At 46.5% G+C, this 15,311-nt stretch overlaps 1 protein-coding gene across 3 annotated transcripts in view; it reads left to right on the top strand.

Annotated features, from left to right (window-relative positions):
* The window catches only part of MX1 (MX dynamin like GTPase 1), a 30,226-nt gene extending 14,915 nt beyond the window's left edge, over positions 1-15,311 (top strand). For 2 of the 3 annotated variants that reach the window (XM_082392921.1, XM_082392923.1), the window contains 7 exons: positions 1,631-1,709; positions 2,056-2,178; positions 2,587-2,728; positions 6,361-6,519; positions 8,836-8,912; positions 10,229-10,471; positions 14,668-15,311. In XM_082392921.1, the coding sequence (XP_082249047.1) occupies positions 1,631-1,709; positions 2,056-2,178; positions 2,587-2,728; positions 6,361-6,519; positions 8,836-8,912; positions 10,229-10,471; positions 14,668-14,898 (1,054 nt within the window). In that variant the 3' untranslated portion in view covers positions 14,899-15,311. The remainder of the gene's footprint in view (positions 1-1,630; positions 1,710-2,055; positions 2,179-2,586; positions 2,729-6,360; positions 6,520-8,835; positions 8,913-10,228; positions 10,472-14,667) is intronic. The other variant, XM_082392922.1, reaches the window with a different exon arrangement.

Below are 15,311 nucleotides of genomic sequence, written 5' to 3'. Positions count from 1 at the left end.
GGTCATTACAGAGTACTGAGTAGAGTTCCCTGTGCTATACAGTAGGTCCTCATTAGTTATCTATTTTATACATAGTAGTGTATATGTGTCAATCCCAATCTCCCAGTTCATCCCAATGCCCCCTTCCCCCTTGGTATCCATAAGTTTGTTCTCTACATCTGTGTCTCTATTTCTGCTTTGCAAATAAGTTCATCTGTACCATTTTTCTAGATTCCACATGTAAGCAATATTATACAATATTTGTTTTTACAGATTTGTTTTTAATTGTGAAAATTTGGAATCTAAATGTTGAAAATCATGGGATTTATATAAATGAACCAGAATAAGAGATCACAGTGTTGGCAACCATTAGAGTGCTGTGCAATGAGATGCCAATAAAAAGGAGCTTATAAGACGTGGAGAAAAAAAGTGACACAGTCACTGACATCCCTTGTGTGCACACGTGTGTATGTAGGTGGAGACCCATGTCCTTCGTAAACATTATCACATTTGATGCTCCCAGAAGCCTGCAGAGACATATAATTCAGAAGAGATACTTGTACACCTGTGTTCAGAGCAGCATTATTCACAATAGCTAAAACATGGAAGCAACCTGAGTGTCCATTGATAGATGAATGGGATAAACAAAATGTGGTCCGTCCATACAGTGGAATAGCATTCAGCTTTAGAAAGGAAGGAAATTCTAGCACATGTTGTGACATGGATGAACCTTGAGGACATTATGCTCAGTGAAATAAGCCAGTCACAAAAAGACAAACACTGTATGATTCCACTTATACGAGGCCCCTAGAAGAGTCAAATTCATAGAGACAGGGCCTGGGGGAGGGGGAGGGGGAGATGTTTAATGCGGACAGAGTTTCATTTGGGGAAGATGGGATAGTTCTGGAGGTGGATGGTGGTGATGGACGCAAAGCAACGTAATTGTACTTAATACCACTGAATGTGCGCTTACAAATGACTGAAATGGTGAATTCTATGTTGTGTATATTTTACCACAATTAAAAAAATTGACAGGTGTGGAAACTGAAACTTAGGTATGAGTGTACTCTTGCAAAGAGGTGTGTGAACTCATGCTTCCTGGCTGCCCTTCGTCCTAAAAAGTCCCTTAATATATAGAAAATCATGTAATAACTCACCCTGCAAACACATATTTGGAAAGAGTGAGAGAAGGGCTTGGCTTCCTTCCTCCAACCAGCCCATGGTTTAAGTTCTCCTCTTGGGGAAGGGTGGGTCCCCCAGTTCAGGGTTCATCCATACACCTGTGTCAGTATATTTTCATGAAGCTCGATACTGATATGCATTACGTATATAGAAGGGTATGTGCATGTTATGAAAATGTATCTAGAGGTGACTGTATATTTTTATAAAGACCATTTCTATAGTCAGATGTCATGAGACACAATATATCAGCTGGCAGGGATCATTCTATACCATTTTTGAAATACCCAACGTTACTGAAATTCAGTCAATTCTATGCGATCCAATGCTGAACATTTGTTGGGTACCAGATGCAGGACATTCCATCCAGTGGGATGTAACTGGATTTGCCTTGGCTTTCCCCAGCAGCAGAGAGCCGACTTGCATTTTCTGGCTAGACCCAGATGGACATGTACGTTGTCTTCTCTTGCAGGGATCTTCTGGAGGAAGGAAAGGCCACGGTCCCGTGCCTGGCCGAAAGGCTGACCACTGAACTCATCACGCACATCTGTGTAAGTACTTGCAAAGCTGCCCAATCTCTGAATAGAATCCTGCAAACACAAAGCTTAACCATGTCGGCTAACAAACGTCAGCACACGTGGATCTCCTGTGCATCTTGTGAAGGTGCCGGCTCAGATTCAGGGGGTCTGGATGTGGCCCTGGATTCTCCCAGGCGGTGTGGATGCTGCCTGCCAGAGGACCACACGTTGAGTGGGATGCTAAGAAACTGTCCACTTGGCCTAATTAAAAATCAGCATCTTACGAGCATTGGACTAACTCTTCCTTTCCCATCATCGCCAACCTTGACTCGTTCCCTCTTCATATTTACGTCTTTCCACTGTTTTCGATTTTCCTCAGAAATCTCTGCCCCTGTTAGAAAATCAAATAAAGGAGAGTCACCAGAGAATAACAGAGGAGCTACAGAAGTATGGCTTAGATATCCCGGAAGACGAAAGTGGAAAGATGTTCTTTCTGATAGATGTGAGTATTGCCAGGGGCGCCAAGTTGGAGAGTCACACTTCACCGTCCTCAAAGGGATCGTGCGTGGGCCTTGTGCGCATCTCTCTTCACTCCCCTAAAGCTGATCCGGACTCATTCTGGCCACTTAGCACCAGAAAGGGGCTGGGGTTGGGGGATGGTGGGCAGGGAGTGGCAGACCATCCCATTCACAGCATCGCCTCTTCCTCAAGCGCCCTCACCCGAGACCCCTGGGCAGTGAGGGGAGTTTGGGGATGTCTGCTGCCAAAGCCTCTTCTCTCCTGTCCTCCCACCCGGGCCCGTAAGGCAGCAGAGAAGGGCTCGCCCACCCTCTGCATGCATGCGACCGCCAAACTACTTTGCTTGTATTTGGAATATCTCCGCTGATACTTGTGTTTTTCTTCTTGGCAGAAAATTGATGCCTTTAATAAAGAGATCACTAATAAAATAGAAGGGGAGGAATTCGTGGGAGAGTATGACTCTCGGCTGTTTAACAAAATGCGAACCGAGTTCTACAAATGGAGTATTGTGGTTGAAAAGAATTTCCAAAAAGGTGAGTCCAAGGCACCGTGGTAAACCCTGCAAGTCAAGTTGAGTCCAGGGCCGGGGGGCTGGGTGATGCAGTTGATGAAGGACGCCCAGAGTAAGGAGTTAGTGGCGTGAAAGCCACACGTGCTGTTTCATATCCCTGAACTCTGGCCAGCAAGCATCTAGTACTGATTTCAGAGGACACGTAGAGAGAAAATGCAGATTCATTGGCCCATATCAGTCATGACTCTTAGAATAATCAGCACTCCCTCATCAGTGAGCAGGTCGACATGTCATGTGTGTCACGCTCTTTTTGTTACCAATGGTGCTGCCCCTGAAGTAACCCAGTTTGATCTTGGTTAACTCACCAAGGCCTTGAAGCCTGCTGTGTCTCGTAATGGATCTTATAGTTGCAGCGATGAAAAGAAAATACAACGGCTTGCTAGGTACCAGCCTTGCATCGTGAAATCCTCAGGAGTCCGAAAAAAGTAGAAAATGTGATCTGAAATTTATTTTTTTACTCCTTTAAGAAGCTTAAAGTAAATCGTATATTGACAAATGATAAAGCTACAGCAGCTGCGGGAAATTTCAAGTAACTTTGCTTTTATTCCAACAATTTGGTGGCAGGGGAGTAGGTGGAGTGGGGCTGGTTCCATAATTTATTTCAACTGACCAGGGCTGTTCAAATTGACAGTGCTCCTTGGCTTCGAGTAATGAACATGGGAAGAGAAATCATGCGAGTTTTTGCAGAATTCAAAGGCTACACCTTTGTTCCTTGGCAGAGGGCATGCAGGGTGGGACTGGGCAAATAACACTGAGCCTTGTTGGAGAAATGTCCAGGAAGCTCATTCCTGGGGCCGTAACTTGTCATGTGTCCACAGTCTCTGTGCTGCCTACAGGAACTAAGTCCACGCACAGAGGGTTGTACGCCTGCTGTGTGCTCATGTGGAGGGAGGGCCCCACTCTGTCCCTCTCAAGGAAGACAACAGTCCTTGGCTTCCAGAAACCCCCTCACGGCATTGCCCAGCCATGTTTTTATGGCATAAGTGCTTAGGGCAGTCAGCCTGCGAGAAAAACAGCTCATTTTTTAAAATGCTCAACTCCTCCCAACAAATTATCAGTTACGTATCACTGGACACCCAAATGTAAGAGAATTAATTTGGACCCCTAACTCACCCCCTATCCAAAAATAAACTCAAAGTGGATCAAAAACCAAAGTGTATGAACTGAAACTGTAAAACTCTTAGAAGAAAACATAGGTTTAAAACTGTGTGACCTTGGATTAGGCAGTGATTTCTTTAGCTAGGACACCTAAAGCACAAGCAACGTAAGGAAAAAAGAAAAATTGGACTTCATCAAAATTTAAAACTTCTGTGCATCAGAGAACACTATCAAGAAAGTGGAAAGATGCCCCACAGAATGGGAGAAAATATTTGCAAGTCATATATATCAGCAGTCCCCAGCCTTTTTGGCACCAGGGACCGGTTTCGTGGAAGACAGTATTTTTCCACGGACGGGGGGCTGGGGGGTAGGAGGGGGCGGGTAGTTCAGGTGGTGATGCGAGCGGTGGGGAGTGGCAGATGAAGCTTCACTCACTCGCCTGCCGCTCACCTCCTGCTGTGTGGCCCGGTTCCTAACAGGCCGCAGACCAGGGGTTGGGGACCCCTGATGTATATGATAAGGGGCTAGTATCCACAATACATAAAGAACTCTTACAACTCAACAACAAAAAGAAGAGAAATAATCCAATTTAAAGATGGACAAAGGATTGGAATAGACATTTCTCCAAAAAAGAAGATTTACGTGTGGCTAATAAGCACATGACAAGATGCTCAGCATCATTAGCCGTCAGAGAAATGCAAATTAAATCCACGGGGAGAGCCCATCTCACACTTACTAGGATGGCTACCATCAAAAAGACAGTTAACAGGAAGTGTTGAAAGAAATGTGGAGAAATTAGAACCCTCATGCACTGCTGGAGCAAATGTAATGGTGAGATGCTTTGGGAAACATTCTAGCAGTTCCTCAAAACGTTAAACAGATCGTTACCGGATGACCTGGCAGTTTCATTCATAGGTGTATACCCAGGAGAATGAAAATAGGTGTTCACACGAAAACTTGTATATGAATGTTCTTATCAACATTATCCATAACAGCCAAAAAGTGGAAACAATGTAAATGTCCGTCAGCTGATGAATGGATAAACCAGTTGTGGTATATTCATATGTATTAATTTGCTAAGGCTGTCACAGTAAAGTACCACAGACTGAGTGTCTTAAACAACAGAAATTTATTTTCGCACAATGCTGGAGGCTGGAAGTCCAAGGTCAAGATGTCAGCAAGTTTGGTTTTTTCTGAGGCCTCTTTTCTTGGTGTGTCGATGGCAGCCTTCTCCCAGTATCTTCACATGGTCGTCCTTCTGTGTGTGTCTGTGTCTTGATCTTCTCTCCCTATTAGGACACCAGTCATATTGGAGTCTCCCCTCATGATCTCAGGTCAACTTAACTACCTCTTTAAAGGCACTGTCTCCAAATGCGGTCACTTAACTGAGGCACTAGGGGATAGGACTTCAACAAGTGAATTTGGGGGAGACACGGTGCAGTGCCCAATGGAATATTATTCACCCATAGAAAGGCATGAAATCCTGACCCATGCTACGACATGGATGAACCTTGGTGGCATTATGCTAAGTGAAAGAAATGAGACACAGAAGGCCACAGATGTCTGATTCCATGTATATGAAATGTTCAGAATAGGCAAATCCATAGGGATAGAAAGTTGATCAGTGGTTTCCAGGGGCTGAGGAGAGAGGGAAATGGGGAATGACTGCTGTTCCGTGGTGTGATGGAAACGTTCGAGAATTAGGTAGTGGTGATGTCTGCACCACTTTGTGAATATACTAAAAATTGTACACTTTAATAGGGTGAATTTTATGGTAAGTGAATTAGATCTCGATTTTTTTAAATGCCTCTGAGAAAATATCTCCTGACCAAAAGAGGGCAACCAGGCTACCATCCCTGGTTAGTTCTTCAAAAAAAAAAAGGAACCATAGCCCTTCTGCATTTTTACCCCGCAATGGAGGTGTTCCTCCACACTCCAGTTTGTTGAGAGTAAAAAGAATTCCAAGAATATAAAGAAAAAATTAAGTGCTTTATGTAGTAAACAGTGATAGCATATCACATTAATAATCTAACTATATTATCCCTTTGATTTATAAACACTTTCTACTCCTGCTACAGCCCAGGAATATGTGCTGTGTCACTGATTCTAGCTGGTGTTATGGTCATTTCTATTTTTTAAAGGGTCTGCAATCATAGTATTCTGTGATACAATTTTTTTTAAAAAAATCGAATTTGATTTACAAAATTCCCTACTCAGGTACCTTTTCAAGAATCTGTCTTACTCTAAGTTCCTGCATTTACTGTTTTTTGACGTCCTACCCTGGCTCTGTTCTTGCCATCTTGAGATGACTAAGGACAATTATCTCGAGATCTGTTTCTTTACTGCAGTCCTTGAATCTTTTTCGACTTGAAAATCAGATTTGATTTTTTTTCCTGCCCCTCTGTACTTTCAGAAAGTTTAGAATGGTATTGTGTTCAACAAAACCTGCAAGGCCATTTTTGTAAAATAATTCAGAGCTGTTCTTTCCTTCTGTAGGTTACAACGCCATATGTAAAGAAATCCAACAGTGTGAAAATCGGTATCGTGGCAGAGAGTTGCCAGGGTTTGTGAATTATAAGACGTTTGAGGCCATCATAAAAAAGCAGGTCGGAGTTCTGGAAGAGCCGGCTGTGGACATGCTGCACACAGTCACTGGTGAGTCCTTGCTTTTGCTTTTAGGTATTTTATTTCTCAGACAGGGTCGAAGCTAGTACTTCCTGCTGGGGTGTTTTCCAACACAACAAGCCAACCAGTCTTCTTCTCCAGGCACCACCTGGGTGTCTCACAGTTCATTCCCGTTCTGACACTAACTGCTCGGAGTTAGCACAGACCCCACAACTTAGGGGTCAGCCCACAAGACCACCCACTTCAGATGGCAGCTCCATGTCCGAGCCTCCTGTACTTCTGAGTGACCAGCTGTACATCAGAGCTCCCACGACCCCTTCCTTGGGCTCCATCCTCTGCTAGAACAGCTCACGGTCTCAGGAACACGCGCTACTTACCTGTACTGGTTTGTTATAAAGGATTTGCTTACCTTTACCAGTTTATTATAAAGGATAGTACAAAGGTTGCAAATGAAAGAGATGCATAGGGTGCGGTCTGGGCAGGTCCGAAGTGCAGGGGCTTCTGTCCCGAGGCGGGGCGGCGTGGGGCACCACCCTCTCGGCATGTGGACGTGTTCCCCAGCCTGGAAACTCTCCGAACCCTGTCATTAAGGGTTTTTATGGAGGTATAATCCATTATCCTATGGAGACATAATCAAATTTTAACTCCATCTCCAGCCCCTCCCCCAGCCCCCAGAGGTTGGGGAGAAGGGGGAAGATTGGGCTGAAAGGCTTCTAAACAAAGGCTTGGTCTTCCTGGTGACCAGTCCCCATCCTAAAGCTAACTAGGGCCACCTCATTAGAACAAGAGATGCTCCTGTGTCAACCAGGAAATTCTAAGGGATTTAGGAACTCCGTGTCAGGAACCAGGGACAAGAGCTGAATGCATATTTCCTATCACACCTCACCTTCCTCTACCCCATTGCTATGAATACTTCGCAGTCTCAAAATACTCTGTTTATTTGAAATCTCTGAGAAGTAAGGTTGATGACTAAACAGCTCTACATTATGCGAGTGTCTTGAGCCTCTAAAGTGCTGTATGAACCTAGGGTGGTGTCACTGTTGTCACGTGCAAATGGGAAACTATGTCCGCACCGTCGAGGAGAAATGCAGCATGAAACGGTACGGACCACTCCCTTCTCCGTGAAATGCTTTGCTCCTCGGTTTCCGAGAGATCCCTGAATCTCTTCTCTTCATCGCCACCTTGGCTGACCCCCTTCTCACTCAGGCTTCAGCTGTCTCCTTTTAGCACTAAGTGATAGTCTTTCGTGGATCCACGACCTAGTAGTGGTGGGGGGGGACAGCCTTATAAGAGTTTCTAAGACATGTATTTCTAATTAAATTTTACCTTTAAGCTTAATAGCCATAAGCTGAAATCTGTAATTGTATTTTGTTGATCAATTGTGCATAATTCATTCGGTCCTGAAGAAAATTGTTAGTACTTCAAGGCTTCAAGTTACAGATAACATTTATATATATATGTAATAAATATATATATATATAGGTATATAATATATATGTATATACCTACTTCTGAAACATGCAATTTGGAGTCAAAAGATTTCCAAGCATAAAGATGCTGTACGTCATACTAAGATAACATTTTGTGAGGAAGTCAAGTGGAAATATGGGTCTCAAAAATAAAAAGAAGCTTCCCTGGTGGCGCAGTGGTTGAGAATCTGCCTGCCAATGCAGGGGACATGGGTTCGAGCCCTGGTCTGGGAAGATCCCACATGCCACGGAGCGGCTAGGCCTGTGAGCCACAGTTACTGAGCCTGCGTGTCTGGAGCCTGTGCTCCGCAACAAGAGAGGCCGCGATAGTGAGAGGCCCGCGCACCGCGATGAAGAGTGGCCCCCGCTTAACACAACTAGAGAAAGCCCTCGCACAGAAACGAAGACCCAACACAGCCATAAATAAATAAATAAATAAATAAATAAAAATTAAAAAAAAAACAAAAAAATAAAATAAAAAGAAACAATGTAAATTTTCTGATTGAAATAAGAGTTTGTTCACCTCTTTCTTTCAAATGAATTAGAGCTATTTCGATTCCATTGATGTATTTAAAAGAGTGATGTGTTTTACTATAAATATTAATATATTTATAACTTACCAGAAATTGCATTCTTTGCAACTATTTATATTTGGGATGACAATTTAAACGTCAAGTAAATATGCCAGGGAACATTTAGCTTTTCAAGTTCCTCCAGGGAGTTTTTGAGCAAAAAAGCACACGTTCCTCCTTCAGTGAGAAGAGAGGGGGGGAGGGAGGGAACTGTTTCCTGCTGTTTTATCCTCTTAGTTTTTACAATCTGTGAAGATCGTGGATCTTTCTAGCAATACTGGACTTCTTTGTTTTTCTTTCACCAGATATAATCCGGGCTGCCTTCACAGATGTTTCAGAAAAAAACTTTAATGAATTTTTCAACCTCCACAGAACTGCCAAGGTAAAACCCACCAGATGTTACTAAAAAAAAAAAAAAAAATGTAAGCCTGACACTAGAAAATAGATTTCTTACATTAAGACTGTTGAACCTTTATTATGTATTTGGAGGAGCAAATAATCAAGATCAATAGTGAATCTAGCGATTTGACCAGTGATGTCTGGTTAAAGGCAGTAAGAGGGAGCGAGAGAGTGAGAATTCGGAAAGGAAATATTTAGTCACAGGAACAAAAGAGAGCTGTAGTGAGTGGGGAACACTGTCACATCTGAAGAAAATGGCCCTGAATCCCAAAACTCATTGAGGAAGCCGAATGGAAAAGACTTGTCCAATCTCAGAACAAGGGCTCCCCCTCGTCCTGCTTGGGCTACATAACTAATACCACGGCAGACATTTACTTCTCACCGTCCAGGAGGCTGGAAATCCCAGCTCGAGGTGCTGGCTGACTTCTCACTGTATCCTCCCATGGGTGGCGGGGGGAGACAGCTCCCTGATGTCTTTTCTCAGAGGGGCACCAATTCATTCGTGAGGGCTCTACCCTCATGACCTGATGACCTCCTAAAGACCCCACCTCCAAATGCCATCCTATTGAGGATTAGGCTTTCCATGTATGAATATGGAGGGGATGGAGACCCAGTACAGATGGGAAGACTGGCTCTGCCTTTCTCAAGCCAGAGATCTTGGGGCTACTTAACATGCCTGGGCCGCCGGCTTCTCATCCACGGAATGGGACTAAGAATGCCTTCTGCAGGAGGTTGTAATGAAACATAGAGGAAAAGGTTTAGGACTGCACCTGGCATCGTGCGTCACACTCAGTGGCACTCAGTGAAGTCTGGGGGTCCAGATACTTTCTGTGTGAAGGGTCTCCTCCCTGGCTTTCTGGCAGCCAGTTTCTCTAAACTCCAGGAACGTGAAACATACGGAATTTGACTGATTGAAATCTAGCCTCCATCTTATCCCTGTGAGCTCTCTGGTGGAAAAATACTCCTCCTCCTCAGATGGAAAAACGTGTAAAAGAGAAAAGGAAAAAGCTGGAGATCAGGCCCAAGAACAGAGCCCATGCGGGTTCCCAGGCTCTGGGGATGCAGGGTCTGCTCACATGTGTGGCTTAGGCTTCCTGGGAAATTCTGACCCTTGGCTGGGAATGGGAACCCCGCCTCCCCATGCCCAGATAAGCCGACATAGGGACAAGACGCTGCTCCAAAGCCACATGCTTTTTTCCAGTTGGCACTTGCTGGTGGAGGTCTTTGCAGAGGACCTCTCTTCCTGTGACCCAGTGATTTGTTTCTAGAAGGAAATTTTGTGTTTCTCCTTTGCCATAGTCCAAAATTGAAGACATTAGATTAGAACAAGAAAAGGAAGCTGAGAAATCGATCCGACTACACTTTCAAATGGAGCAGATCGTCTACTGCCAGGACCAGGTTTATCGGCGTGCGTTACAGAAGGTCAGAGAGAAGGAGGCAGCAGAAGAAAAGAGCAAAAAGCCAAACTCTCATTTCCAACCACAGAGCCTCTCAGACCCCTCCATAGCAGAGATCTTTCAGCATCTGATCGCCTACCACCAGGTGAGTCTGCGAGCACCTCAGAACGGCACTTCTCATCTGTTTCCTTTCTGTGAGTGCCTCTTTTCTGTCTTGTCACTGTAAGGTGACTGCCAGCTCCATCTTTCAGCCCTGGGTAAGCCTCTGTAGAAGCAACTCGATCAGAGAGATGAGAAGGGTTGTTACTTACAGCCACTTGAATCTGGTTTTGGCTGGCTCTGTGGCCCTGGTCAAGTTACTTAACCTCTCTGAGCCTTAGCTTTCTTCTCTATAAAGTGGTACCTCCTCTCGGGGTTCTTGTGAATATTCAGTGTGAGGAGTGCGAGTGAACCCCTCCCCGCAGCTTTGGAAGGCGGCGGCCTCTGGCCACAGACAAACTGCTCGCAGAGACATGCACTTTGGTTGCTACCCTCCATTTCAAATAACTTGAAGGGCCATCAGATTCATCCTGGGGAAGGATGCCCAACTCAGAGCCCTTGGGATATGTGAAAGTCTGGACAGGAAAGCAAATGGCAGTCTCCTGGTTTACCAGATGTCTCCATCACTTTGGGCGGAGCTTCTCACACTGACCATGCTCGTGCATGTACAGGATCCTGTGGAAATGCAGAGGTGGGGCGTGGCGGGTCTGAGGTGGGGCACAATTCTGCATTCCTGACGGGCTCCCAGAGGATGCCACGCTGCTGGACAGGGGTACACTCTGAGCAACAAGGCTCAAACTGAGGGTGGAACTCCGTGTCCTGCAGACCCTAGGATGTGTGAGTGAAGCCAGTGAAGGGCAAGGTGGGGGCACCTGTGTGCCCCTCGGCTTCTCCTGCAGCTAAGCTCAACCCCCTTCATCTGCTCACCTGCCTGGCAGAGCCTTTTAGAGTGAGTAATGCGCGTGCACGCACGTGCACACACACACACAAACACATGCACACGTTAAGGCCTTCAACTGATTGGGCGAGGCCCACCCACATTCTAGGGGATGATCTCCTTTACTTCAGGTCAACTGATCGGAGCCATCAACCACATCTACAAAATACCTCCACAGTAATACCTAGATGAGAATTCAATTGAATAAGTGGGTCTACAGCCCGGCCAAGGTGACACATGAAACTGACTGTTACACCTGGGGAAAGGATAAGGCTTGTTTTATATTGATAAATATAAGCAAAGGAATTGGCTTATATGATTGTGGAGCCTGGCTGGTCAAGTCCAAGATGTGTAGGACAAGCCATCAGGAAAGCCAGACGGGAGACCCCTGGGTCGGAGCTGAAGAGTGCTGGGCACAGGCCGAATTCCTTCTTCCTCAGGAAAATTTCTGTCTGCGTTGGAAGAGCTGACATCTTTGTGACTTTAAATTTCCTATTCAGGAACATCAGGGGTCTTTTCCTTCTTAAGATCTCCTTTCTGGGGGCCTTAGAAGTGTTTTAAAGTTCTCTTTGTGTAGATCGTGCGCACTTCTGGAGTTTTATTCCTACATCTTTTCTCGACTTTGTCCCTCCCGGAAACGAGCCTTTTCTTCCATTATATCTTCTGTTTGTTGTTAGTAGATACGATTTCTGTATATTGTCTTATACCTGTTAACCGTACTGATTCTCTTATTGTTTGTGGTAGTTTTACAGATGATTCTCCTGAGTTTCCCTAGTGGACACTCATCCCTCTGCAAATAGTGGTGGCTTCACCCTCTCCCTTTCCAGTTTTATACTTCAAACTTTTCTCGCCTCATCTGGTCCCTTCGATGCAACTCGAAACGATAGTGAGCCAACAGACAGCCTTGCCTTGTCTCTGACTTTAATGAGAACCCCACTTTTCCTATTAAGTATGACCCTCACTGGCTAAAGTCAATGTGTCAGCGGGCTGTGTGCCTTCTCGAAGTTCTAGGGGAGAATCTCTTTCTCTGCCTCGCCCAGCTTCTAGAGGCTGCCCACATTCCTTGGCTCGTGTCCTCTTCCTCCATCTTCTAAGGCCGCCAGCCGTGTTGCATCCCTCCACCCTTCTGCCAGACTCACGTCTCCCCCTGACCCTCCTGCCTGCTTCCCTCTTTTGCACTGGGCCCGCCAGACTCTCTGGGATGACTCCCTCTCTTAACATCAGCTGCTTAGCAATCTTAGTTCCATCAACAACTTCAGCTCGCCTTTGCCATGTAAAGGAACGCGTTTGCAGAGTCCGCGATTAGGACAGGGACATCTTTGGAGCCGTTACCCTCCCTGGCACACCCATCATGAAGTGTGTTGGATTCCCCTGGGGCAATGATTTGCACAGTATCCCCGGGGAAAGGGCCCAGGGGAGAGGTCCAGGGGAGCTGATTTTCACTACTCAGAAATTTCCTCTCAGCTACCAAGAGATGATCTCATGCCAACGTGGCCCTTCTGTGTGATTCTCTGTGTGGCCCACCACCTCAGCTCCCCACACCCACTTGGTCAGGAAGAACTCTGCACCAGCCCTGCTCACTGGGCTACTGTGCTCAACAGGTAGCTCCCCGGCAGGAAAGGCTTTCCCTCTCCTTCCCTGTCTGACCCATGCTGCTCCCCTCCCCCTACGTGGCTCTGCCTGACCATCCCTGCTTCTGTTACACGTGGGTCACAGGCTGAACATTACCCATCTCCTACTTCACCAAAACTAGGGATGATTTGGATGATCTCCAGGACAACGGGAAAATGACTTTTGCAGCCGTGTTCATACCAGACTCTCAAAAGCTGTTTGGGTGTGTGGTTTTGTCGGTCAGACAGACCAGCCCTTCCTTTCAGCTGGTGTCCATTCTCCAACATCAGACGTCGGTTTCTTGGCCCCAGCATCCCCCTGGAATACCTCCATCTGCCTGTCCCTCCTCTCCCGCCCTGCATTGGTGACACTGGCGGTCCCATCCCTCACCTGCTCTCATCCTGGGGCACAGAGCGTGTGTTCCAGCTCCATCTCACTGATTCCCTCCACTCACATACCCTGAGTGCTTGCTCCACGCCTGGCATCTTTCTAAACTTTTATTTTTAGCTCATGTAATCTTTTCAGCCCTCCCATGAGGCCAGGTGCTTCATACTATAGAGAAGGAAACTGAAGCACAGAGATGTCGCAGAACCAGTATATATCAGCTTGTTGAGAGATCAACTTATCTTAGGAAAGAGAAACTTTGCACTAACAGGTGGGGTGTGGTGATGTTACCCAACTCAGGTTCTGCTTCTCATTGCTCAAGAATCCAGTACTGAGAGACGAGTATTGGGTAAAATGAAAGACAGCTTTATTCAGGAAGCCAGCAATCCTGGGGAGAAGGTGGACTCATGGCCCAAAGAACCAATTCCCCATTTTCCAGGTTTTGTTTGGAGATTCTATAGGGAAAAGAGGAAGGGTTATGTGCTAAAGGGAGGGTTGTGAGATGTGTGATGAGCTCGTGGACATTCCTCTGATTGGCTGGTGGTGAGATCACCAGGAGTCAACATCATCATCCCTCTGGTTCCAACCGATCTGGGGTCTACGTGATTGCGGGCAGCATATAATTAACTTCTTTTACCTGGCGGGGGTTTTAGTATCTGTAAAGCAGCTCAGAGGACATGGCACAGAACATTGTCTGTAGCCCTTGAGGAAGAAGTAAAGGTCCTTGACTTTGTTTAATGGCTAAACTATTATTATTTTCTTTTGCTTGACTATTTTCCTTTGTTGCTGCCTTTTTTCATTTCTCTGATTAAATTTATTCTTTGGATACTTTTTTTTTTTTTATAGACAAAGGGCAAGCAGAGGACATGGGTAGGGTGAGGAGGGGCTATTGTCCCAGGACCCCATAGGGACCTGCTCAGTTACAGAGAGGGAGAAAGGAAGGTTGAAACGAACTTTCAACGTGCCTAGAACTCAGAGAGCTCCCTCCGTGGCTTTTGATAGCCCAGCTCCTTTTCTGCTAAATAATTTTAGCCTAAAAGGTTATAAAATCTTTGGGGCAGAGTTGTAAATAATTTTAAAATGTAGTTTTTGTACTCAGTCTGCCCATTTACCTTTCTAGAGCACATTTTACCCTCTTGCATCAGAAGTAAGCACTTAGTGGTCAGGAGAGGCTGGTGGGAGCCCAGGCTCGGGGTTGGCCCCCGACGCGGTGCCGCCTGGAGCACAGAGGGCGAGGGTGCCTTTGAAACCCAGGTGGGGAGCTTGCGCCCGCCAGGGCTCGTCCCTGCCGGGGCTCCGCGGTGACGTCAGGGTCTCCGGGCGGCCGCAGCCCCTCACCCTCCTGTGAACTGCCCCTCCCTTCCTGCCAGGAGGTCAGCACCCGCATCTCCGGGCACATCCCCTTGATCATCCAGTTCTTCATGCTCAAGACGTTCGGCGGGCAGCTGCAGAAGGGCATGCTGCAGCTGCTGCAGAGCAAGGACGAGTACGACTGGCTGCTGAAGGAGCGCAGCGACACCAGCGACAGGAGGAAGTTCCTGAGGGAACGGCTGGAGCGGCTGACCCGGGCTCGGCGCCGGCTCGCCAAGTTCCCCGGCTGAGCCCGCCCTCCCGCCGTCCCGCCCCGGGGTCTCCAGGGAGCGGACGACCGGCATCTCTCCCTGCCAGCCTCGCGTCATTCGCTGACCATTTCACGGTTGCTCCAGTGGTTAGTAGTCAGACTGCGGCCATCATCCCTGCTGTTAGCGCATGACGACCTAGCAAGAAGCTGTGATGGGCATGCTGGCTTCAAGCATCAAGCGACTTACATAGGGGGTCCACGCCTGCCCTGCCTGTTCCCTGAACTCTCTCCATCACTTCAGCAGTTACCGATGCCCACACAGCATCCTAAAAGGGTCATTCCAGTTTCTGTAATAGCCTTTCACACCCGACGTTTTAGGGGCATTAGTGCCACGTGTGTGAGTGCACATAGAAGCCTATTTCTTTGATTTGTAATAAACTCGTTTCGACCAGA

This window comes from Balaenoptera borealis (genome assembly GCF_965194805.1).
Source record: "Balaenoptera borealis genome assembly, chromosome: 5".
NCBI classification, from domain to species: domain Eukaryota; kingdom Metazoa; phylum Chordata; class Mammalia; order Artiodactyla; family Balaenopteridae; genus Balaenoptera; species Balaenoptera borealis.
Note: the sequence above shows the minus strand (reverse complement) of the source record. Positions and strands in the feature narration are given on the sequence as shown.